This window comes from Entelurus aequoreus, linkage group LG01 (genome assembly GCF_033978785.1).
Source record: "Entelurus aequoreus isolate RoL-2023_Sb linkage group LG01, RoL_Eaeq_v1.1, whole genome shotgun sequence".
Taxonomy (NCBI): domain Eukaryota; kingdom Metazoa; phylum Chordata; class Actinopteri; order Syngnathiformes; family Syngnathidae; genus Entelurus; species Entelurus aequoreus.
Window position 1 is genome coordinate 100,553,088 of NC_084731.1, and position 25,778 is coordinate 100,578,865.

Here is a 25,778-nt window from a genome sequence, read left to right on the forward strand (position 1 = left end):
TCACTCTCACTCTCACTCTCACTCTCACTCTCACACTCACTCTCACACTCACTCTCACTCTCACACTCACTCTCACACTCACTCTCACTCTCACACTCACTCTCACTCTCACTCTCACTCTCACTCTCACTCTCACACTCACTCTCACACTCACTCTCACTCTCACACTCACTCTCACACTCACTCTCACTCTCACACTCACTCTCACACTCACTCTCACTCTCACACTCACTCTCACTCTCACTCTCACTCTCACTCTCACTCTCACACTCACTCTCACTCTCACTCTCACTCTCACTCTCACACTCACTCTCACTCTCACTCTCACACTCACTCTCACTCTCACACTCACTCTCACTCTCACTCTCACTCTCACTCTCACTCTCACTCTCACACTCACTCTCACTCTCACTCTCACTCTCACTCTCACTCTCACACTCACTCTCACTCTCACTCTCACACTCACTCTCACTCTCACTCTCACTCTCACACTCACACTCACTCTCACTCTCACACTCACTCTCACTCTCACTCTCACTCTCACTCTCACTCTCACTCTCACTCTCACTCTCACTCTCACTCTCACTCTCACTCGACATCACGTCTGCTTCCAGGACAGCCGTGAAAGAATGTCTTGTGAGTGTAAAGCACTTGGGGACTCAAGGGAGTCCTTCTAGAAATCCAATCATTTATTATTGAAATGACAAGACATGTTAATGTCCTGCTTACAAGTTACAACCTTGACATAAATATTCAACGTCTTCTCGGCCAAGGACCTCCAAACTGATGGAGAGAAAGAGCAGCTTCTATATCTTCTATGAAATCATCATTGGATTTCACATTGAACTGCTTCTAACACTACTTTGTTATTGTCATCATGTTCAAATGACAGCACTATTGTGCCGCTAATAGTCGCCATCAAAAGTGTACATACACTTGTAAAGAACATCATCTATCGCAGGGGTCAGCAACCTTTTTGAAACCAAGAGCTACTTCTTGGGTAGTGATTAATGCGAAGGGCTACCAGTTTGATACACACTTCAATAAATTGCCAGAAATAGCCAATTTGCTCAATTTACCTTTAACTCTATGTTATTATTAATAACTAATGATATTTACACTTAATTGGACGGTTTAAAAGAGGAGAAAACACCCAAAAAATGACAATTACATTTTGAAACATAGTTTATCTTCAATTTCGACTCTTTAAAATTCAAAATTCAACCGAAAAAAAGAAGAGAAAAACTAGCTAATTCGAATCTTTTTGAAAAAATTCAAAAAAATAATTTGTGGAACATCATTAGTATTTTTTCCTGATTAAGATTAATTTTAGAATTTTGATGACATGTTTTAAATAGGTTAAAATCCAATCTGCACTTTGTTAGAATATATAACAAATTGGACCAAGCTATATTTCTAACAAAGACAAATCATTATTTCTTCTAGATTTTCCAGAAAAAACATTTTCAAAGAAATTCAAGACTTTGAAATAAGATTTAAATTTGATTCTACAGATTTTCTAGATTTGCCAGAATCATTTTTTTGAATTTTAATAATAATAAGTCTGAAGAAATATTTCACAAATATTCTTTGTCGAAAAAACAGAAGCTTAAATGAAGAATTAAATTAAAATGTATTTATTATTATTTACAATAGAAAAAATAAATGTATTTGAACATTGATTTAAATTGTCAGGAAAGAAGAGGAAGGAATTTAAAAGGTAAAAAGGTATATGTGTTTAAAAATCCTAAAATCATTTTTAAGGTTGTATTTTTTTCTCTAAAATTGTCTTTCTGAAAGTTATAAGAAGCAAAGTTAAAAAAAAATAATGAATTTATTTAAACAAGTGAAGACCAAGTCTTTAAAATATTTCCTTGGATTTTCAAATTCTATTTGAGTTTTGTCTCTCTTAGAATTAAAAATGTCGGGCAAAGCGAGACCAGCTTGCTAGTAAATAAATACAATTTAAAAAATAGAGGCAGCTCACTGGTAAGTGCTGCTATTTGAGCTATTTTTAGAACAGGCCAGCGGGCTACTCATCTGGTCCTTACGGGCTACCTGGTGCCCGCGGGCACCGCGTTGGTGACCCCTGATCTAGAGTGATTGGAGCACATACTTGTTGCTCACAAAAAACATTCATGAAGTTTGCTTTTATGAATTTATTATGAGTCTACTGAAAATGTGCTGGGTCAAAAGTATACATACAGCCAACGTTCCCTCTAAGGTGCGCACCTGCGCAATTGCGCACTGCTCACGCGTCCTCTGCGCACAGCAAATCTATGCCGCGCAAAAAATCAAATCCCACTCTAAACAAAATAAACAAATGGTTAGTTTTGTATGATTTTGCAATGCAACTGTGAGTAACAGGTGACGAAAGGCGGCCACAACAGATAAAACAATGTTTGTCAACACTTCAATGATTGTAACGTCTGTGGAGACACTTAAAGGAGGACAGGAATTCCATCGGTCTCTTTATTTAGCGAAATTGTTTGTCGGCCATAACCACACCAAAACAATGTGTAAAATACTTTTATCTAGCAAAACTAGTCGTTGTGTACCGTACAAACCAAGCCAAAAGCAACTCTTTGTCATCTGTTATATCAACATCTCTCTCTCTCACCTGCACCAACACATACACTATGGCAATTAGCCACTGGTGCGTTTATGGCCACACAAAAAGTTGGACAACTCCAACACTACACGTAAAGTGTACATTTCAGGTGGTTTTACTATGACTCCTCAATCAGTGTGCTTATTCTACTGTCATTTGTTAAGAATGTTATTTTTTGGATATTAATCATGAAATGATGTTACAGGACTACATAATTGCTAATAAAAATATTTATTTTACGGACAGAAAGTTAATAAACACTTCATCTCATGCAACACGTGAATGTTTTAAGGGGAACTAAATGTGATCTCTGAAAGGGGTACACAATCTTTCCAAAGCAGGACCCCCACCCAGGCATAAAATACTATAGTGCATAGCTGATTAAAGAAAAAACTATATCTAAGTGGGCCAAATCACATCTATTAGAAAATAGTCTCTTGAAATTGACTAGTGACTTGATTATAATAATAAGACATTTAAATTGTTCTGTCAGGTTTGAGACAAATGTGCTGCTGGTATGGCCACAGTGTGCACGTCTGTATTCCACTGAATGCTCAGAGTGTTTGTGCGTTTGCTCACACATGAAAAATTAGAGGGAACTTTGCATACAGCAATGTTAATATTTGCTTACATGTCCCTTGGCAAGTTGACCTGCAATAAGGCACTTTTGGTAGCCATCCACAAGCTTCTGCTTGACCACTTGACCACTAAATTGCTGCAGTTCAGCTAAATGTGTTGCTTTTCTGACATGGACTTGTTTCTTCAGCATTGTCCACACCTTTAAGTCAGGACTTTGGGAAGGCCATTCTAAAACCTTCATTCTAGCCTGATTTAGCCATTCCTTTACCACTTTTGAGGTGTGTTTGTTGGAACACCCAACAAGACCCAACCTCCGGCCTGATGATTTTAGCTTGTCCTGAACAATTTGGAGCTAATCCTCCTTTTTCATTGTTTCGTTTACTCTCTGAGCAAAACAGGCCCAGAACATAATACTACCACCACCATGCTTGACGGTAGGAATGGTGTTCCTGGGATTAAAGACATCATCCTTTTCTCCTCCAAACATATTGCTGGGTATTGTGGCCAAACAGCTCCATTTTTGTTTCAACTCTTGACCACGACTGTACATGTGCATCACGGCGCTGCTTCCAACGACAGCACTCCCTGTATGCTTAAAAATGTCATATTTTTCAAATGAAATGAACGGACATTACACGTTTGAGAAATGTGGTCTGCATCAAAACAGAGCAGTAGAATCTCTGGTGTAAATTCAGCATAAAGTGTTATGTGAAAGAAATATAAATCCTCTTGGCCCCGCCAGTAAATTCCAGCAGGAGACTGCCAGGTGAAGTCAAACAGGTAGAAAGTAGTCATGTAATCTGGTCACGCACGGCGGACTAAGCTGAGCTGGCATCACCAAGCTGAGCTGTGCTGTCACTTCCAATGATCCGCCTCATGCAATTCAATGGCCCCTTCGTTGAATTCCATGGCCCCTTCGTTGAATTCCATGGTCCCTTTGTTGAATTCCATGGCCCCTTCGTTGAATTCCATGGTCCCTTTTTTGAATTCCATGGCCCCTTTGTTGAATTCCATGGTCCCTTTTTTGAATTCCATGGCCCCTTTGTTGAATTCCATGGCCCCTTTGTTGAATTCCATGGTCCCTTTGTTGAATTCCATGGTCCCTTTGTTGAATTCCATGGCCCCTTCGTTGAATTCCATGGCCCCTTCGTTGAATTCCATGGCCCCTTTGTTGAATTCGAATTCCATGGCCCCTTTGTTGAATTCCATGGTCCCTTTTTTGAATTCCATGGCCCCTTTGTTGAATTCCATGGCCCCTTTGTTGAATTCCATGGTCCCTTTGTTGAATTCCATGGTCCCTTTGTTGAATTCCATGGCCCCTTCGTTGAATTCCATGGCCCCTTCGTTGAATTCCATGGCCCCTTTGTTGAATTCCATGGTCCCTTTTTTGAATTCCATGGCCCCTTTGTTGAATTCCATGGTCCCTTTGTTGAATTCCATGGCCCCTTTGTTGAATTCCATGGTCCCTTTGTTGAATTCCATGGTCCCTTTTTTGAATTCCATGGTCCCTTTGTTGAATTCCATGGCCCCTTTGTTGAATTCCATGGTCCCTTTGTTGAATTCCATGGCCCCTTTGTTGAATTCCATGGTCCCTTTGTTGAATTCCATGGTCCCTTTTTTGAATTCCATGGCCCCTTCGTTGAATTCCATGGCCCCTTCGTTGAATTCCATGGTCCCTTTGTTGAATTCCATGGCCCCTTCGTTGAATTCCATGGTCCCTTTTTTGAATTCCATGGCCCCTTTGTTGAATTCCATGGTCCCTTTTTTGAATTCCATGGCCCCTTTGTTGAATTCCATGGCCCCTTTGTTGAATTCCATGGTCCCTTTGTTGAATTCCATGGTCCCTTTGTTGAATTCCATGGCCCCTTCGTTGAATTCCATGGCCCCTTCGTTGAATTCCATGGCCCCTTTGTTGAATTCGAATTCCATGGCCCCTTTGTTGAATTCCATGGTCCCTTTTTTGAATTCCATGGCCCCTTTGTTGAATTCCATGGCCCCTTTGTTGAATTCCATGGTCCCTTTGTTGAATTCCATGGTCCCTTTGTTGAATTCCATGGCCCCTTCGTTGAATTCCATGGCCCCTTCGTTGAATTCCATGGCCCCTTTGTTGAATTCCATGGTCCCTTTTTTGAATTCCATGGCCCCTTTGTTGAATTCCATGGTCCCTTTGTTGAATTCCATGGCCCCTTTGTTGAATTCCATGGTCCCTTTGTTGAATTCCATGGTCCCTTTTTTGAATTCCATGGTCCCTTTGTTGAATTCCATGGCCCCTTTGTTGAATTCCATGGTCCCTTTGTTGAATTCCATGGCCCCTTTGTTGAATTCCATGGTCCCTTTGTTGAATTCCATGGTCCCTTTTTTGAATTCCATGGCCCCTTCGTTGAATTCCATGGCCCCTTCGTTGAATTCCATGGTCCCTTTGTTGAATTCCATGGCCCCTTCGTTGAATTCCATGGTCCCTTTTTTGAATTCCATGGCCCCTTTGTTGAATTCCATGGTCCCTTTTTTGAATTCCATGGCCCCTTTGTTGAATTCCATGGCCCCTTTGTTGAATTCCATGGTCCCTTTGTTGAATTCCATGGTCCCTTTGTTGAATTCCATGGCCCCTTCGTTGAATTCCATGGCCCCTTCGTTGAATTCCATGGCCCCTTTGTTGAATTCGAATTCCATGGCCCCTTTGTTGAATTCCATGGTCCCTTTTTTGAATTCCATGGCCCCTTTGTTGAATTCCATGGCCCCTTTGTTGAATTCCATGGTCCCTTTGTTGAATTCCATGGTCCCTTTGTTGAATTCCATGGCCCCTTCGTTGAATTCCATGGCCCCTTCGTTGAATTCCATGGCCCCTTTGTTGAATTCCATGGTCCCTTTTTTGAATTCCATGGCCCCTTTGTTGAATTCCATGGTCCCTTTGTTGAATTCCATGGCCCCTTTGTTGAATTCCATGGTCCCTTTGTTGAATTCCATGGTCCCTTTTTTGAATTCCATGGTCCCTTTGTTGAATTCCATGGCCCCTTTGTTGAATTCCATGGTCCCTTTGTTGAATTCCATGGTCCCTTTGTTGAATTCCATGGTCCCTTTGTTGAATTCCATGGTCCCTTTTTTGAATTCCATGGTCCCTTTGTTGAATTCCATGGCCCCTTTGTTGAATTCCATGGTCCCTTTGTTGAATTCCATGGTCCCTTTGTTGAATTCCATGGCCCCTTCGTTGAATTCCATGGCCCCTTCGTTGAATTCCATGGCCCCTTTGTTGAATTCCATGGCCCCTTTGTTGAATTCCATGGTCCCTTTGTTGAATTCCATGGTCCCTTTGTTGAATTCCATGGCCCCTTCGTTGAATTCCATGGCCCCTTCGTTGAATTCCATGGCCCCTTTGTTGAATTCCATGGCCCCTTCGTAGAATCCAATAAAGCCTTTTTGACGTTAAAACCTGCCATTATTGAACTTTGACCAGACAATTTGAATTATGGGGCGACGACAATTCCATAACCTTTATACCCATCTTTGATCAAAAAAAAGATGAAGGTTCCTCCAACATTTTGTTACTAAGGCATGTTAGCCACCACATTTTCAATCACTTAGCAGAAGAAATGATCAGGCGTGCTTTGAAGCCAACACATTGACAGACTGACGGCTCTTATTGTCATCGCAAGTGTTTTATTCATCAATCAATCAATGTTTACTTATATAGCCCTAAATCTTGAACGTCTCAAAGGGCTGCACGAGCCACACCGACATACTCAGCTCAGATCCCACATCAGGGCAAGGAAAAACTCAACCCACTTTTAAATGTATAAAAAATAAAAAATCATAATAAGACCGCTTTAATGCGCCTTTTAATGGTGCGCCTTGCGCTTGGAAAAATACTGGTTTTAATCTTTGCGACGACCTGTCACAAGCCAGCAACTTGAGGGTTCCAGGTTCAAATCTAGCCATTCTAGTCACAGCTGTTGTGTCCTTGGGCAAGGCACTTCACCCACCTTGTATTGTGGCCCAACAGCTACATTTGTGTTTCATCTGACATCACATGGACAAAGATAAGACCTTCTGGAGGAAAGTTCTGTGGTCAGATGAAACAAAAATGGAGCTGTTTGGCCACAATACCCAGCAATATGTTTGGTGAGGCCTTTAATCCCAGAAACACCATGCCTACCGTCAAGCATGGTGGTGGTAGTATTATGCTCTGAGCCTGTTTTGCTGCCAATGGAACTGCTGCTTTAAATGGGACAATGAAAAAGGAGGATTAGCTCCAAATTGTTCAGGACAAGCTAAAATCATCAGCCCGGAGGTTGGGTCTTGTTGGGTGTTCCAACAGGACAATGACCCCAAACACACCTCAAAAGTGGTAAAGCAATGGCTAAATCAGGCTAGAATGAAGGTTTTAGAATGGCCTTCCCAAAGTCCTGACTTAAACATGTGAACAATGCTGAAGAAACAAGTCCAACACATTTAGCTGAACTGCAGCAATTTAGTGGTCAAGTGGTCAAGCAGAAGCTTGTGGATGGCTACCAAAAGCGCCTTATTGCAGGTCAACTTGCCAAGTAAGCAAATATTAACATTGCTGTATGTATACTTTTGACCCTCACATTTTCAGTAGACCCATAATAAATTCATAAAAGAAGCAAACTTCATGAATTTTTTCTGTGAACAACAAGTATGTGCTCCAATCAAGACAGCCATGACATGATGTTCTTTACAAGTGTATCTACACTTTTGACCACCACTGTATAATAGCAACACTTTTAGCAAGTCTTCACGTGTGCTCCCTGCCAAGCTGCTATCTCAAGCAGAAGTAATTAAAGACATCCCGTCAAGCCCCCTGAGCAGAAGGGAAGGTCAAGGTCAGCAGAGAAAGGATCCACATGGCCACAGTCCCCTGGGAAGACTGATGGGAACACTTCCTTTCCACTTGTGTGCTGGAATGATCCCTGAGGAAGTGTTCTGAGGTCCTGCCTGGTTAAGAAGCACCTTGGCAATGATCCCTGAGGAAGTGTTCTGAGGTCCTGCCTGGTTAAGAAGCACCTTGGCAATGATCCCTGAGGAAGTGTTCTGAGGTCCTGCCTGGTTAAGAAGCACCTTGGCAATGATCCCTGAGGAAGTGTTCTGAGGTCCTGCCTGGTTAAGAGCCACCTTGGCAATGATCCCTGAGGAAGTGTTCTGAGGTCCTGCCTGGTTAAGAAGCACCTTGGCAATGATCCCTGAGGAAGTGTTCTGAGGTCCTGCCTGGTTAAGAAGCACCTTGGCAATGATCCCTGAGGAAGTGTTCTGAGGTCCTGCCTGGTTAAGAGCCACCTTGGCAATGATCCCAGAGGAAGTGTTCTGAGGTCCTGCCTGGTTAAGAAGCACCTTGGCAATGATCCCTAAGGAAGTGTTCTGAGGTCCTGCCTGGTTAAGAGCCACCTTGGCAATGATCCCTGAGGAAGTGTTCTGAAGTCCTGCCTGGTTAAGAAGCACCTTGGCAATGATCCCTGAGGAAGTGTTCTGAGGTCCTGCCTGGTTAAGAAGCACCTTGGCAATGATCCCTGAGGAAGTGTTCTGAGGTCCTGCCTGGTTAAGAAGCACCTTGGCAATGATCCCTGAGGAAGTGTTCTGAGGTCCTGCCTGGTTAAGAAGCACCTTGGCAATGATCCCTGAGGAAGTGTTCTGAGGTCCTGCCTGGTTAAGAGCCACCTTGGCAATGATCCCAGAGGAAGTGTTCTGAGGTCCTGCCTGGTTAAGAAGCACCTTGGCAATGATCCCTAAGGAAGTGTTCTGAGGTCCTGCCTGGTTAAGAGCCACCTTGGCAATGATCCCTGAGGAAGTGTTCTGAAGTCCTGCCTGGTTAAGAAGCACCTTGGCAATGCTCAGAGGGGATCTGACCTCACAGTCTCTGATGCTCATTTCTGTCTGGTGGCAGGTCTTCCAACCTGACCCCGTCTGGTCCTCACTTCAACCACCTGAAGAGCTGAGTGACTTCCTGTTGACACGCTTATCCACAGATGTGGATTCTGCCCAGACTCAGCACACCAGCTGCCATGTTCCTTCCCATAAGTCACCATCACATTCTACGGACAGCTAGGAAATATTTATCTCACTTTTGACTCCCACCTCCTCAACTCACTGCATCCTATATTGTACGCTACACCGCTACTAGTATAGTACTGCCATACTAATCAATCATATTCCGTACTATACCGCCTCTAAAAAGTACCGGTCCCCGCCCCTCTTTTTTACTTTTTTAAAATGTATATTATGTTTATAAAGTCAGTAAATATGTCCCTGGACACATGAGGACTTTGAATATGACCAATGTATGATCCTGTAACTACTTGGTATCACATCCATACCTAAATGTGTGGTATCATCCAAAACTAATGTCAAGTATCAAAGAAGAGAAGAATAAGTGATTATTACATTCGAACAGAAGTGTAGATAGAACATGTTGAAACAGAAAATAAGCAGATATTAACAGTAAATGAACATGAAGATTAATCATCCATTTGTACAGTTTGTCCTTTATAATGTGTACAAAATAATAGGTGTATAAATGACACAATATGTTACTGCATAGACTAATTAGGAGTCTTTGTTTGTTTACTTACTACTAAAAGACAAGTTGTCTAGTATGTTCAACATTTGATTTAAGGACTAAATGACAATAATAAACATATGTTTCATGTACACTAACATTTTTTCTTACAATAAAGCCAATAATGACATTTTTTGTGGTGTCCTTTATTTAGAAAAGTACCAAAATACATTTCGGTACCGGTACCAAAACACTGGTATGGGGAAAGCCCTACAGCATCCCAATCACCGTCTGTTTCCACAGCGTAAAGTAATCCCAGTCTGCCAGTAAGGAAGATTAATTGCATCCAAATGAAAAGTGAGACAAAAACAAACAGCTAGAAGGTTCCTCAACAGTTCTATTGTCAGGAGAGTGTGTGGAGACACACTTCATTAATGTGCTTGTAAGACAACACAACACAGCTAGAAGGTTCCTCAACAGTTCTATTGTCAGGAGAGTGTGTGAAGACACACTTCATTAATGTGCTTGTAAGACAACACAACACAGCTAGAAGGTTCCTCAACAGTTCTATTGTCAGGAGAGTGTGTGAAGACACACTTCATTAATGTGCTTGTAAGACAACACAACAAAGCTAGAAGGTTCCTCAACAGTTCTATTGTCAGGAGAGTGTGTGGAGACACACTTCATTAATGTGCTTGTAAGACAACACAACAAAGCTAGAAGGTTCCTCAACAGTTCTATTGTCAGGAGAGTGTGTGGAGACACACTTCATTAATGTGCTTGTAAGACAACACAACAAAGCTAGAAGGTTCCTCAACAGTTCTATTGTCAGGAGAGTGTGTGGAGACACACTTCATTAATGTGTTTGTAAGACAACACAACAAAGCTAGAAGGTTCCTCAACAGTTCTATTGTCAGGAGAGTGTGTGGAGACACACTTCATTAATGTGTTTGTAAGACAACACAACAAAGCTAGAAGGTTCCTCAACAGTTCTATTGTCAGGAGAGTGTGTGGAGACACACTTCATTAATGTGTTTGTAAGACAACACAACAAAGCTAGAAGGTTCCTCAACAGTTCTATTGTCAGGAGAGTGTGTGGAGACACACTTCATTAATGTGCTTGTAAGACAACACAACAAAGCTAGAAGGTTCCTCAACAGTTCTATTGTCAGGAGAGTGTGTGGAGACACACTTCATTAATCTGCTTATAAGACAACACAACAAAGTGTGTAATGACTTTTCCCAGAGGCGGTCCTTCCTCCAGGGTCTTCTCCACTTGGACAGACCCTCCCATCCTCAACACTCTCCATCCTCCACACTCCTGTGTGGCCTCCAGTCTGAAGGCTTGGAACTCTGCTGCTCACTGACTCACTGCTCACTGTCCTGCATTCCTATACAACTCACAATCCATGACTGCACTTCACCCTCATGAGCTTTTTCACTGTGTGGCATCACAGTCTGGCTGCTGGCACTTTGCTGGCATGGCTTCTCCAGGTGTCATCCCGGTTCAGTCCACACTCTAAAAATAGTACGTTAGGTCCAAGACTTGGAGTCAGCTATAAATGACACAAAATGTGAAAAAAACAACATGGGCAGTTTTTAAACTGTAGATTTTTTTAGAAGAGAAGTAGTGGTGTCAATGTTGTATCCTATAACTCACACTAATTATGAATAATAGACATCAACTACAAGTCATTTCAATCTATAGTAGTTGTGTTTTAATCACATTGATAATGATGATTAATCAACTAGCATCTATGTACCGTATTCTCCGGACCATAGGGCGCACGGGATTATTAGGCGCACTGCTGGTGAGTGGGTCTAGTCAGGTCTATTTTCATACAAAAGGTGCACCAGATTATAAGGCGCATTAAAGGAGTCATATTATTCAGATTATTTTCTAAATGTAGAAGACTTCCTTGTGGTCTACATAACATGTGATGGTGCTTCTTTGCTCAAAATGTTGCATAGATGATGTTTTACTCATCATCTTCAAGTCTCTTCAGTTTTGTGGGCGCTCTTATTTACGTGCCTCCACTTGGACAGCGTCTTCTCCTTGTTGTAGCGGTGTAGCGTGCAAGTGGAAGAAGTGTCAAAAGATGGCGCTAACTGTTTTAATGACATTCACACTTTACTTCCATCAATAACGGAGCAGCATCTCCTCATCCGTGGCTCACTAGTGCAACAACAACGCCCGAAATGTGTCCCGTGACCGGAACTCTCTAATAACTAAAGTTCCTTGGGTGAATAATGTAAAGTCACTACACCGGTATGTTTTAGTGCTTTCATGGTGAGTTTACTGACAGATATAAGTAAGAACTGTAGACTACTTTATATTAGAAATGGCAACATGAATGTCACATATGTTAGATGCCAACAAAGTAGTGAATACTCCCACTAAGAGAAGATGACAGAAGGGCTACCCCAAATAGTCCACTTAGAGCCCAGGTGCCAAACTCAAGGCCCGGGGGCCAGATCTGGCCCACCACATCATTTTACATGGCCCGCGAAATGGTAATAATATACTTTAATAAATAATATGTTCTTACTAAATATTTGTTATTTTCATTTTGGCATTCAAAAATACACAAACTGATGCTTATCTTTATATACATATCTTTCAAAATGTAATATTATCTCATAATGCAACAAAATGCTTTATTTCTTTTAAATAAAAAATACTTCAGCTTGACCTTTGATTTCAAAGCAAGTTATCAAGTCGTGCACCGTAAAAATGACATTAGACTTTACGGGAAAATTCTGGCAACTGAGCTGCCATTTTGTTTTACAAAAAAAACAACTTTGGTACTGTTTGTGTTCACAGTAATAAACCATAAAATCAACAAGTCTACATTTTACTGTAAAAGAGTGGTACTGTTTCTACATTCCATTTACAGTAACTTGCCGTGAAAAACCACTACAACTTCCATCCATCCATTTTCTACCGCTTGTCCCTTTCGGGGTCACCAGGGGTGCTGGAGCCTATCTCAGCTGCATTGGGGAGGAAGGCGGGGTACACCCTGGACAAGTCGCCACCTCATCACAGGGCCAACACAGATAAACAGACAACATTCACACACTAGGGACCATTTAGTGTTGCCAATCAACCTATCCCCAGGTGCATGTCTTTGGAGGTGGGAGGGGCCTATCCCCAGGTGCATGTCTTTGGAGGTGGGAGGGGCCTATCCCCAGGTGCATGTCTTTGGAGGTGGGAGGGGCCTATCCCCAGGTGCATGTCTTTGGAGGTGGGAGGGGCCTATCCCCAGGTGCATGTCTTTGGAGGTGGGAGGGGCCTATCCCCAGGTGCATGCCTTTGGAGGTGGGAGGGGCCTATCCCCAGGTGCATGTCTTTGGAGGTGGGAGGGGCCTATCCCCAGGTGCATGTCTTTGGAGGTGGGAGGGGCCTATCCCCAGGTGCATGTCTTTGGAGGTGGGAGGAGCCTATCCCCAGGTGCATGTCTTTGGAGGTGGGAGGAGCCTATCCCCAGGTGCATGTCTTTGGAGGTGGGAGGAGCCTATCCCCAGGTGCATGTCTTTGGAGGTGGGAGGAGCCTATCCCCAGGTGCATGTCTTTGGAGGTGGGAGGGGCCTATCCCCAGGTGCATGTCTTTGGAGGTGGGAGGAGCCTATCCCCAGGTGCATGTCTTTGGAGGTGGGAGGAGCCTATCCCCAGGTGCATGTCTTTGGAGGTGGGAGGAGCCTATCCCCAGGTGCATGTCTTTGGAGGTGGGAGGAGCCTATCCCCAGGTGCATGTCTTTGGAGGTGGGAGGAGCCTATCCCCAGGTGCATGTCTTTGGAGGTGGGAGGAAGCCGGAGTAGAACCCTGTAGAACCCTGCTCTAAGCCAAGATACCCTTGGCTTAGAGCAGGGGTAGGGAACCTATGGCTCTGGAGCCAGATGTGGCTCTTTTGATGACTGCATCTGGCTCTCTGATAAATCTTAGCTGACATTGCTTAAAACGATAAGTAATGAATAACTCTGCTGGCAATCACAGTGTTAAAAATAACATTCAAAATACAAAAAAATCTCATGCATTTTAATCCATCCATCCGTTTTCTACCGCACCTGTTCACGAAGTCGCATTAATGGTAAGAAGTATTTGATTTAATATTGGTTAGCTTCTGAATAACAATGTTATTAAAACGAATAAGAGACTTATTTTACTCTAAAAATGTTGGTTTTACTTAGAAATGCACGCATTTAGTCGTATTCAATGTTAAAAAATATTACATGGCTCTCACGGAAATACATTTCTAAAATATTTGGCTTTCATGGCTCTCTCAGCCAAAAAGGTTCCCGACCTCTGGCTTAGAGGATTCGGTTCGATCTTTTTGCCAATAACCAAAGACAAAATATTTTAAAAATTCAGTCCAAGAACTGCACAGGGATGGACTGAGCCAAGACATTTGTATTAGGTCAGCTGGAGACTGCTGGCTGGCACCAATCACATAATACCGATATTCCGTAAGATATATATATTTTTTTTTTTTTTTTAAAACCTTACAATGGCATGCACTTCAAACAACTAAAGTCTTTTATGTAAAAATGTACTAATATTGTCCATTGGGGAATGGACTAATGAGGCTGCTTGTCTGTTGGGTAACAATAGGAACCAGAAAGCTGTTTTGTTTCATATTTGAGTGACGGACCAGAGAGGTCAGAGTTGTCAGAAAGCCATATTTACGTCCAACAAACACGGATGTGAGCGCTCTTTTGAGGGGGAAAAAAGAGGAAACATTCTTTCAGCATGAAGTGTTGCCATGCAGGACAGAAAATTACTTTTAGAAAATGAAGACAACATTTCCTGCAATTGGGTTTATTTCCACAATATATTTGACCTTTACATTTATTCTCATCTACCAACCTCTTTTTGACACTTACATGTCCCATGTAGTGTACCATTTTTATTGTTTTAGTAGATCATTTACTAACATTATTAGGATTGAAAAAGTCCTGTCAAATGCTACAACAAACAACTGTAGCCACGCCCCCTTGACTTTAAAGTACCAATGATAGTCACACACACACACTAGGTGTGGCGAAATTATTCTCTGCATTTGACCCATCACCCTTGATCACCCCCTGGGAGGTGAGGGGAGCAGTGAGCAGCAGCAATGGCCATGCCCAGGAATCATTTGGTGATTTAAGCCCCAATTCCAAGCCTTGATGCTGAGTGCCAAGCAGGGAGGTAATGGCTCCCATTGTTATAGTCTTTGGTATGACTCGGCCGGGGTTTGAACTCACAACCTACCCATCGCTAACCACTAGACCACTGAGTAGTACTGACTAATATACTTCCTGTGTTGTGACCTCCAGAACTACAAGTGGTTTGGAACTAACATTATTGTAATCATCCAAATATGATTAGCAGCAACGTCAACGCCGTGGCTCGTAAGCTAGCTAGACGGCTAGCTAACTAGCAAGTTTGTTTGGATGCTCCTGATTGTCTCCCCGTCCTGCAACTCAGAGCGGCGTTTAGGCAAGAGGAACGGCGAGTCCCTGCGGCTGAAGCCAGCAATCAACACATTTATTTTGAGATCGTATCTTAATTTATATTTCATTTAAAAATAAAACAAAAACCACGGAAGTGATATCTAGACCCGAAAATGAATGCTTTGCAGAAATCTCACATGCTCGACCATCCAGTTTGTTGAGTCAGGACTAGACAGAACCAACTGAAACACGGCAAACAATATCTGCAGCTTCTCAATATTGTTATGGATAAATGTCCGTCGTTTGTCGGTTACGATGTTTGCGGCTGCAGGCTGTGGATTCTTACAACGCTTCATATTTGTAATGGTTTGTTTCTCTAATTCAGTCGTACGTTTCTTCTTCGCACTAACTTTCCCCACTTTCCGTGGCTGGAAGACGGGATTGTGTGGATCGCTTTGTGGCGCTCAGACGCATACGGCAGGAAGGGGATTCATATAGTTCTATTCGTCACGGTTTACCTGACACATGACACGTGACGAATTAGGGGGGAGTGTTCAATATCTTAAAATGTGTTTTGTGGCAATTCCAACTTTGACCACAGGGCAGTGATGCTTTCCATCATTTTCAGCAGACTGCATTGCAAAATGGTTAAAGCCCCCACCTCCCCTTCCCTACTGTACCTCAACTGTCAAATCAAAAGGTATGTTTAAAACAGCAACGTCTGACAAAGTATCAACTCTTTATTGCTCAAAGGGCGCCACACTGTGGACAAATGTTACTTCAACATAACTCAAATGATTTCAAACACGACAAAAAAGCAGCGAGACAGCTCGTATCGCAAATTACTCGTAAAGTGAGGTACCTCCATGATTTCAACATCATTTGTTGTTAGAATAATTATGTATAAATTATCACACGACTCTTATGCTTAAAGGCCGTTGCTATAGTTATTATCAATTGTGCTGAAATTGTACTTTTCTATCGGTGCAAAGGGACGACTCGCAATCTTGGATTGCGAGTCGTCTCGTATCAGTGTTTGTGTCCAGACCCGGCTTGCTGACTGCCAAGGGGGAACATCGAGTACAGTGACGCAGACAAGGCAGAGACAGGGAAATATCACGAGTGTCAGCACATTTCCATTTCATGAATAATCATATATTGTGTCTAACTGGGGCTGCTGAAATGACCCCCCTTCCTTCAGAAGCAGCCTCAGTGATGTAACCAGGGACCTCCCAAATAAATAGAGGAGCACGTGGGACTGTACCCTAGAGTGTAGGCTGGAACTGTAACTAAGTGTACAGCCCAATACGTCTCTCCCCATTGAGCAAAATGTAACTGTGTCTCTGCATGATTCCTTGCTTCTTGTCTGTTTGATAGATGCCATCAGTGTTTGAAGCTGACATGTGTATTGTCATGTTTGCGGAACACCAGAGGGCAGTTTGACTCACCAGTGCTGGAGCGTTGACCACGGAGAGGTTGTACCCGTAAAGGAAAGAAGATCCCAGGGCACCAAAGAAGGCGGCGCTCAGTAGACAGGAAGTGACCGGCTGCTGTTGACACAACAAACGAGGGTGTGTTAGCCGTACAAAGTCAGGTGAGTGCAAGTCCAAATGCTGTTGATTCAAGTCCACGTCGTGAGTGCTGAGGTGTTAACAACAACAAACAGATTTAGTTGTACTCTACTTACAGGCATTTCCGGAATGTACCGTGATGCCTCCAGGTTTCATCACATGAAATGAATCAACGATTAAGAGAATAAAAGCATGTTTACAAAGCCGGGAATACATGAGGCGCCAGATGCAGCTTCCTGTTGTCTGTTGGACTTGTCATTTGTCTTCAAGTAGCAGTAGGGTGGGAAACTAGTTGCCTCTCTACATTGAAGCTATTATCATATATATCTGATTTATTATCATACATATCTGATTTATTATCATACATATCTGATTTATTATCATACATATCTGATTTATTATCATACATATCTGATTTATTATCATACATATCTGATTTATTATCATATATATCTGATTTATGACACCCAAAGACTTAGAAAGTCTGCGAATGAAAAGATATGATCAAAATATGATTAATCACACGGGGATTCCTGAGCCATTTTGAGAGCTAATGAGCAAGCCAGTCATGTGATCCAGGACATAGCAGGAGGGACCACAGATCCCTTCCCCATCAACAACTATGCTAATCAAGCAGACTTTGTGAGAGCCAACAACGATGCCTTATTAAAAAATGTGTTCACTGCTTGCTGTCCGTGGCCGCTACCTGGTCGTCCGCCACGCCAAGTGCGTCCACCTCCTCATCGGCCACGGATGTGGCCCTTTGCGGGTCGCCCACCTCATCAGGTACAGCAGCGCTCTACGCGTCGCCGCCACCTGACTTTACCTCGGTGGATTCGGAGACACTTGGTCTGGCGATCCACCGCCGTGTCCCCCTCCCGCCCTCCCATGACTCTTGATCTTGTTTTTGTTGGGTTTTTTTGGGACATCTGGGATCTGTCCTTAAGGGAGGGGCTCTGTCATGTCTTGGTAATCATGTTTAGTTTGGCTATGTTCTGTTTGGTTTTTGGATATTGTCAGTTCCTGTTTTTTCACTCCCTGTTTTGTTTCCATGACAACCCATTAGTTTTCACCTGTCCTCATGTCACGCACCTGATTCATTTGTACTCACGCACCTGTTGTCAATCGAGTCTTTATTATTTCAGCTTGTAGTTGCCAGGCAGTCGGCCTGGCGACATCACAAATGATGCTGATTACCCATGCCATCGTCCAGGCTGCTCTTTTCTGCCACAGTAAGTTTTTGTCCATTCATGTCACAGTTAGAGACTTTTGTTTTATGTCCATAGTTTATGCCTTTGTGCTAGTTTTTGTTTTCATAGCCACGTTTTGTACCTCCGCTGTGAGCGCCTTTTGTTTGTTCCTTTTTTGAGTGTTAAAATTAAATGATGTCATTACCTTCACGCCGTGTCCAGTCAAGTCGCTTTGCACCACAGGAAAACAAAATGCACCAAAGTTCCTGTCGTGACAGTTTCAATGTCCATTTCTCTGATGATACAATTGTTGATGACTGAAGTATGACGATAGCGACCCAACCTAGATCAGCAGGTACCAGAAGGTAAGAAAAGTTGCTTTTGCATAATATTGTGAAACAAAACAGCAGATAATATGTCTTACCTTGTACACACAGCATAATAATACGCCTATGTTGAAGCACAGTACAATCCATCAAGCGGTGTGGCTTCATAGCTTACCAAAGTCCTACTAAAACATTTTGATACATTTTTGAGCGCCGTGTGTCATGTTCTATATTTTCAATGGAACATATACAATGTTGGTGTTGTTTACTTGAGTCATATTGCAGTCTACACATATCTCTTATGTGTGACTGCCATCATATTGCAGTCTACACGTATCTCTTATGTGTGACTGCCATCATATTGCAGTCCACACGTATCTCTTATGTGTGACTGCCATCATATTGCAGTCTACACGTATCTCTTATGTGTGACTGCCATCCTATTGCAGTCTACACGTATCTCTTATGTGTGACTGCCATCATATTGCAGTCTACACGTATCTCTTATGTGTGACTGCCATCATATTGCAGTCCACACGTATCTCTTATGTGTGACTGCCATCCTATTGCAGTCTACACGTATCTCTTATGTGTGACTGCCATCATATTGCAGTCCACACGTATCTCTTATGTGTGATTGCCATCATATTGCAGTCTACACGTATCTCTTATGTGTGACTGCCATCATAATGCAGTCTACACGTATCTCTTATGTGTGACTGCCATCATAATGCAGTCACACATAACTCTTATGTGTGACTGCCATCATATTGCAGTCTACACGTATCTCTTATGTGTGACTGCCATCTACTGGTCACACTCATCATTTCACCAGGTTGGTAAGCAAAACCAGAATTATTCCGTACATTAGGCGCACCGCGTTATAAGGCGCACTGTCGAGTTTTGAGGAAAAAAAGGATTTTAAGAGCACCGTAAAGTCCGGAAAATGGGTTGATATCATTGACATGGTGCTGGGAGAAACATGACTTCAGCCTTTCAAAGCTTCTCTTTTGGACCTGAGTATTTGTTCAATCCTGGTTACGGCCCTGCGTGGCTTCTCCACACATTTTAAAGGGCAGGATGATTTACATCCAATGAGTTGCAATCAGCAAGCGGACCACTAGATAACATGGACTATACTACTGTGAGGATCTCAGTAAACGTACAAATGGACTATACTAATAATGGACTATACTACTGTGAGGATCTCAGTAAACGTACAAATGCACTATACTAATAATGGACTATACATGGACTATACTACTGTGAGGATCTCAGTAAACGTACAAATGGACTATACTAATAATGGACTATACATGGACTATACTACTGTGAGGATCTCAGTAAACGTACAAATGGACTATACTAATAATGGACTATACATGGACTATACTACTGTGAGGATCTCAGTAAACGTACAAATGGACTATACTAATAATGGACTATACTACTGTGAGGATCTCAGTAAACGTACAAATGGACTATACTAATAATGGACTATACTACTGTGAGGATCTCAGTAAACGTACAAATACATGCATTTATTTGCATAATGATTGTATTTTTAAACTGAACCATCCACCGTGCTCAAATCCTAACAGCAATCCCTCACGTGTATGTCATCCTCCAATAGCCACAAAGTTACAAACAGAACAAAGAAATACCAAATTATATTTTTTTTACCAGTTGGCAACGTGCACTTTAGCACTTTAGTACTTTGAATTGTCCAACGTCTTCGTGTGTCCCTGTGTTGCCATTCTAATGTATTCTACTTCTTCTTTTTAGCTTCATGTCTGTTTTCAAAATGATTCCCAAGCGTGGCCACCGCTGCTGCTCACTGCTCCCCTCACCTCCCAGGGGGTGGAACAAGGGGATGGGTCAAATGCAGAGGTTCATTTCACCACACCTAGTGTGTGTGTGACTATCAGTGGTACTTTAACTTAACTTAATGTCCTGAATGTGTGTGACTATCAGTGGCACTTTAACTTAACTTAATGTCCTGAATGTGTGTGACAATCATTGGCACATTAACTTAACTTAATGTCCTGAATGTGTGTGACAATCATTGGCACATTAACTTAACTTAATGTCCTGAATGTGTGTGACAATCATTGGCACTTTAACTTAACTTAATGTCCTGAATGTGTGTGACTATCAGTGGTACTTTAACTTAACTTAATGTCCTGAATGTGTGTGACAATCATTGGCACATTAACTTAACTTAATGTCCTGAATGTGTGTGACTATCAGTGGCACTTTAACTTAACTTAATGTCCTGAATGTGTGTGACAATCATTGGTACTTTAACTTAACTTAATGTCCTGAATGTGTGTGACTATCAGTGGCACTTTAACTTAACTTAATGTCCTGAATGTGTGTGACAATCATTGGCACATTAACTTAACTTAATGTCCTGAATGTGTGTGACAATCATTGGCACTTTAACTTAACTTAATGTCCTGAATGTGTGTGACTATCAGTGGTACTTTAACTTAACTTAATGTCCTGAATGTGTGTGACAATCATTGGCACTTTAACTTAACTTAACGTCCTGAATGTGTGTGACAATCATTGGCACTTTAACTTAACTTAATGTCCTGAATGTGTGTGACTATCAGTGGTACTTTAACTTAACTTAACGTCCTGAATGTGTGTGACAATCATTGGCACATTAACTTAACTTAATGTCCTGAATGTGTGTGACAATCATTGGCACTTTAACTTAACTTAATGTCCTGAATGTGTGTGACAATCATTGGCACATTAACTTAACTTAATGTCCTGAATGTGTGTGACAATCATTGGCACTTTAACTTAACTTAATGTCCTGAATGTGTGTGACAATCATTGGCACTTTAACTTAACTTAACGTCCTGAATGTGTGTGACAATCATTGGCACTTTAACTTAACTTAATGTCCTGAATGTGTGTGACAATCATTGGCACATTAACTTAACTTAATGTCCTGAATGTGTGTGACAATCATTGGCACTTTAACTTAACTTAATGTCCTGAATGTGTGTGACAATCATTGGCACATTAACTTAACTTAATGTCCTGAATGTGTGTGACAATCATTGGCACTTTAACTTAACTTAATGTCCTGAATGTGTGTGACAATCATTGGCACTTTAACTTAACTTAATGTCCTGAATGTGTGTGACAATCATTGGCACATTAACTTAACTTAATGTCCTGAATGTGTGTGACAATCATTGGCACTTTAACTTAACTTAATGTCCTGAATGTGTGTGACTATCAGTGGTACTTTAACTTAACTTAATGTCCTGAATGTGTGTGACAATCATTGGCACTTTAACTTAACTTAATGTCCTGAATGTGTGTGACAATCATTGGCACTTTAACTTAACTTAATGTCCTGAATGTGTGTGACTATCAGTGGTACTTTAACTTAACTTAACGTCCTGAATGTGTGTGACAATCATTGGCACTTTAACTTAACTTAATGTCCTGAATGTGTGTGACAATCATTGGCACTTTAACTTAACTTAATGTCCTGAATGTGTGTGACAATCATTGGCACATTAACTTAACTTAATGTCCTGAATGCGCTGAACATTTTGACGCTTGAATGAGATCAATGGGATGAACAGTTTGGGAGTTCGAGCTGGACAAAATAATATTAATAAATTGCTGAATGTTGGTGTTGACTATTAGACTAAATGAAATCAAGGGCCCGTAGACTCTATGGTGTACCTAGTCTTTCACACAGAGTCAGCTAGGGTAGGCTCCAGCTGACCTGTGTTGACTATTATGAAGTAGAGGCTTCATAGACTCTATGATGTCCCTAGTCTCTCACACAGAGTCAGCTAGGGTAGGCTCCAGCTGACCTGTGTTGACTATTATGAAGTAGAGGCTTCATAGACTCTATGATGTCCCTAGTCTCTCACACAGAGTCAGCTAGGGTAGGCTCCAGCTGACCTGTGTTGACTATTAGACTAAATGAAGTAGAGGCTTCATAGACTCTATGATGTCCCTAGTCTCTCACACAGAGTCAGCTAGGGTAGGCTCCAGCTGACCTGTGTTGACTATTAGACTAAATGAAGTAGAGGCTTCATAGACTCTATGATGTCCCTAGTCTCTCACACAGAGTCAGCTAGGGTAGGCTCCAGCTGACCTGTGTTGACTATTAGACTAAATGAAGTAGAGGCTTCATAGACTCTATGATGTCCCTAGTCTCTCACATAGAGTCAGCTAGGGTAGGCTCCAGCTGACCCGTGATGGAGTGCTACAGAATGTAAGAATAAAAATGATATTCTATAAGCAAACTGAGAATAAATGATTCCTTCCCTTCACACTAAAGCTCCGTCAGTCAATCAGCACAAAAGCAAGATGGAAGGACGAGGACATTCTGCTGGAAGACAAACTCAAATATCATTTCTTCAGAAATAAATCTGTTACTTAATGTTTGTTATTTAATGCAGGCTTGTTTGGCATTCAGCTGAGAGGACTGCAACCTTGCTGCCTTCATCACAACCTTTCATGATGTAGTCAAAACATTGTTGCATACAACATTTAATTGGACTCCGCTGGGGTGGAGCAGCTTTCTGCTAGGGTGGAGCAGCTTGGACTCCGCTGGGGTGGAGCAGCTTTCTGCTAGGGTGGAGCAGCTTTCTGCTAGGGTGGAGCAGCTTGGACTCTGCTGGGGTGGAGCAGCTTGGACTCTGCTAGGGTGGAGCAGCTTGGACTCTGCTAGGGTGGAGCAGCTTGGACTCTGCTGGGGTGGAGCAGCTTGGACTCTGCTAGGGTGGAGCAGCTTGGACTCTGCTAGGGTGGAGCAGCTTGGACTCTGCTGGGGTGGAGCAGCTTGGACTCTGCTAGGGTGGAGCAGCTTGGACTCTGCTAGGGTGGAGCAGCTTGGACTCTGCTAGGGTGGAGCAGCTTGGACTCTGCTAGGGTGGAGCAGCTTGGACTCTGCTAGGGTGGAGCAGCTTGGACTCTGCTAGGGTGGAGCAGCTCGCTGCTGCAAGGCCAACTTTGACACTCTTCAACTTGAGGGCTAAATTCAGCCTTTTTCACTCTGACGTGCAGCCACAGGTAAGACAAACGTCTTAACTGGGTTTGGGGCAGAGTAGGATGTAGGGTTGGATGGTATACCGCTACAAATATGGTACCACCATACTAATGAGTCATATTCAGTACTACACTGCCTCTAAAAAGTACCCGTCTATCCCTCCACCACTTTTGTTTTTTACGGGCATGACGGTGTGTCGTCATCACGTGGTGACATTGCTGCTTTTACCAGCAGAGGAGCATGTTGGGCAGCGCACACACACAGAGTACTTACCAGCAGACACAGTGTGTAGACAGAAAAGGGAGAATGGACGCATTTTGGTGTAAAAAGTCAAGATAAAGGTGAAGTTATAACACTGAAACACCCTCAGGAAGAGCTGCTTTAACACATGGCTAACATCCATCCACAGTGTTTTAGCTACTTCTAAATCACTAATCCTGGTCTCCATGGCGACAAATAAAGTAAGTTTCTTACAAGTATCATTATCACTGCAGGACGAGGAATAGCTAAACATGCTTCACTACACAGCGTAGGAGGATACAATAGCTCACCACCGTCACAATGTAAACAAACGCCATGGGTGGATCTACACCTGACATCCACTGTAATGATACCAAGTACAGGAGCGTATCTGGTCGATACTACTATGGTTACATCGATATTTTTCATCGTCACAAAATATTTTTTCATTTAAAATGTATATGATGTTTATAAAGTCAGTAAATATGTCCCTGGACACATGAGGACTTTGAATATGACCAATGTATGATCCTGTAACTACTTGGTATCACATCCATACCTAAATGTGTGGTATCATCCAAAACTAATGTCAAGTATCAAAGAAGAGAAGAATAAGTGATTATTACATTTGAACAGAAGTGTAGATAGAACATGTTGAAAGAGAAAGTAACTCTACACTCCGTAATATCATCAAAAGGTTCAGAGAATGTGGAGAAATGACTGCACGTAAGTTCAAGTCCAAGTGAAAGTACCACTGATAGTCACACACACACGAGGTGTGGTGAAATGTGTCCTCTGCATTTGACCCATCCCCTTGTTCACCCCCTGGGAGATGAGGGGAGCAGTGGGCAGCAGCGGTGGCCGCGCCCGGGAATCATTTTTGGTGATTTAACCCCCAATTCCAAGCCTTGATGCTGAGTACTAAGCATTACAAGTATTACATTTGTAGTCAGAGCACAGTTCTAAACAAGCTGCATGAGTCAGATGTAGTCAGATGTAGTCAGATGTAGTCAGATGTAGTCAGATGTAGTCAGATGTAGTCAGAGCACAGTTCTTAACAAGCTGCATGAGTCAGATGTAGTCAGATGTAGTCAGATGTAGTCAGAGCACAGTTCTTAACAAGCTGCATGAGTCAGATGTAGTCAGATGTAGTCAGATGTAGTCAGAGCACAGTTCTTAACAAGCTGCATGAGTCAGATGTAGTCAGATGTAGTCAGATGTAGTCAGATGTAGTCAGATGTAGTCAGAGCACAGTTCTTAACAAGCTGCATGAGTCAGATGTAGTCAGATGTAGTCAGAGCACAGTTCTTAACAAGCTGCGTGAGTCAGATGTAGTCAGATGTAGTCAGAGCACAGTTCTGAACAAGCTGCATGAGTCAGATGTAGTCAGATGTAGTCAGATGTAGTCAGATGTAGTCAGAGCACAGTTCTTAACAAGCTGCATGAGTCAGATGTAGTCAGATGTAGTCAGATGTAGTCAGATGTAGTCAGAGCACAGTTCTTAACAAGCTGCATGAGTCAGGTGTAGTCAGATGTAGTCAGATGTAGTCAGATGTAGTCAGAGCACAGTTCTTAACAAGCTGCATGAGTCAGATGTAGTCAGATGTAGTCAGAGCACAGTTCTTAACAAGCTGCATGAGTCAGATGTAGTCAGATGTAGTCAGATGTAGTCAGATGTAGTCAGAGCACAGTTCTTAACAAGTTGCATGAGTCAGATGTAGTCAGATGTAGTCAGATGTAGTCAGATGTAGTCAGATGTAGTCAGAGGAAGTCAGATGTAGTCAGATGTAGTCAGATGTAGTCAGATGTAGTCAGAGGAAGTCAGATGTAGTCAGAGGTAGTCAGATGTAGTCAGAGCACAGTTCTTAACAAGCTGCATGAGTCAGATGTAGTCAGATGTAGTCAGATGTAGTCAGAGGTAGTCAGATGTAGTCAGATGTAGTCAGAGGTAGTCAGATGTAGTCAGATGTAGTCAGAGGTAGTCAGATGTAGTCAGATGTAGTCAGAGCTCAGTTCTTAACAAGCTGCATGAGTCAGATGTAGTCAGATGTAGTCAGAGGTAGTCAGATGTAGTCAGAGCACAGTTCTTAACAAGCTGCATGAGTCAGATGTAGTCAGATGTAGTCAGATGTAGTCAGATGTAGTCAGAGCACAGTTCTTAACAAGATGCATGAGTCAGATGTAGTCAGATGTAGTCAGATGTAGTCAGAGGTAGTCAGATGTAGTCAGATGTAGTCAGAGGTAGTCAGATGTAGTCAGATGTAGTCAGAGGTAGTCAGATGTAGTC

General features: G+C 42.4%; 1 protein-coding gene across 1 annotated transcript in view; it reads right to left on the reverse strand.

Moving 5' to 3' along the window:
• The window catches only part of slc2a9l2 (solute carrier family 2 member 9, like 2), a 168,886-nt gene that overhangs the window by 111,201 nt on the left and 31,907 nt on the right, over nt 1-25,778 (reverse strand). Inside the window, exon 3 of the mRNA XM_062063704.1 lies at nt 16,578-16,679. Coding sequence (XP_061919688.1) covers nt 16,578-16,679 — 102 coding nt within the window. The remainder of the gene's footprint in view (nt 1-16,577; nt 16,680-25,778) is intronic.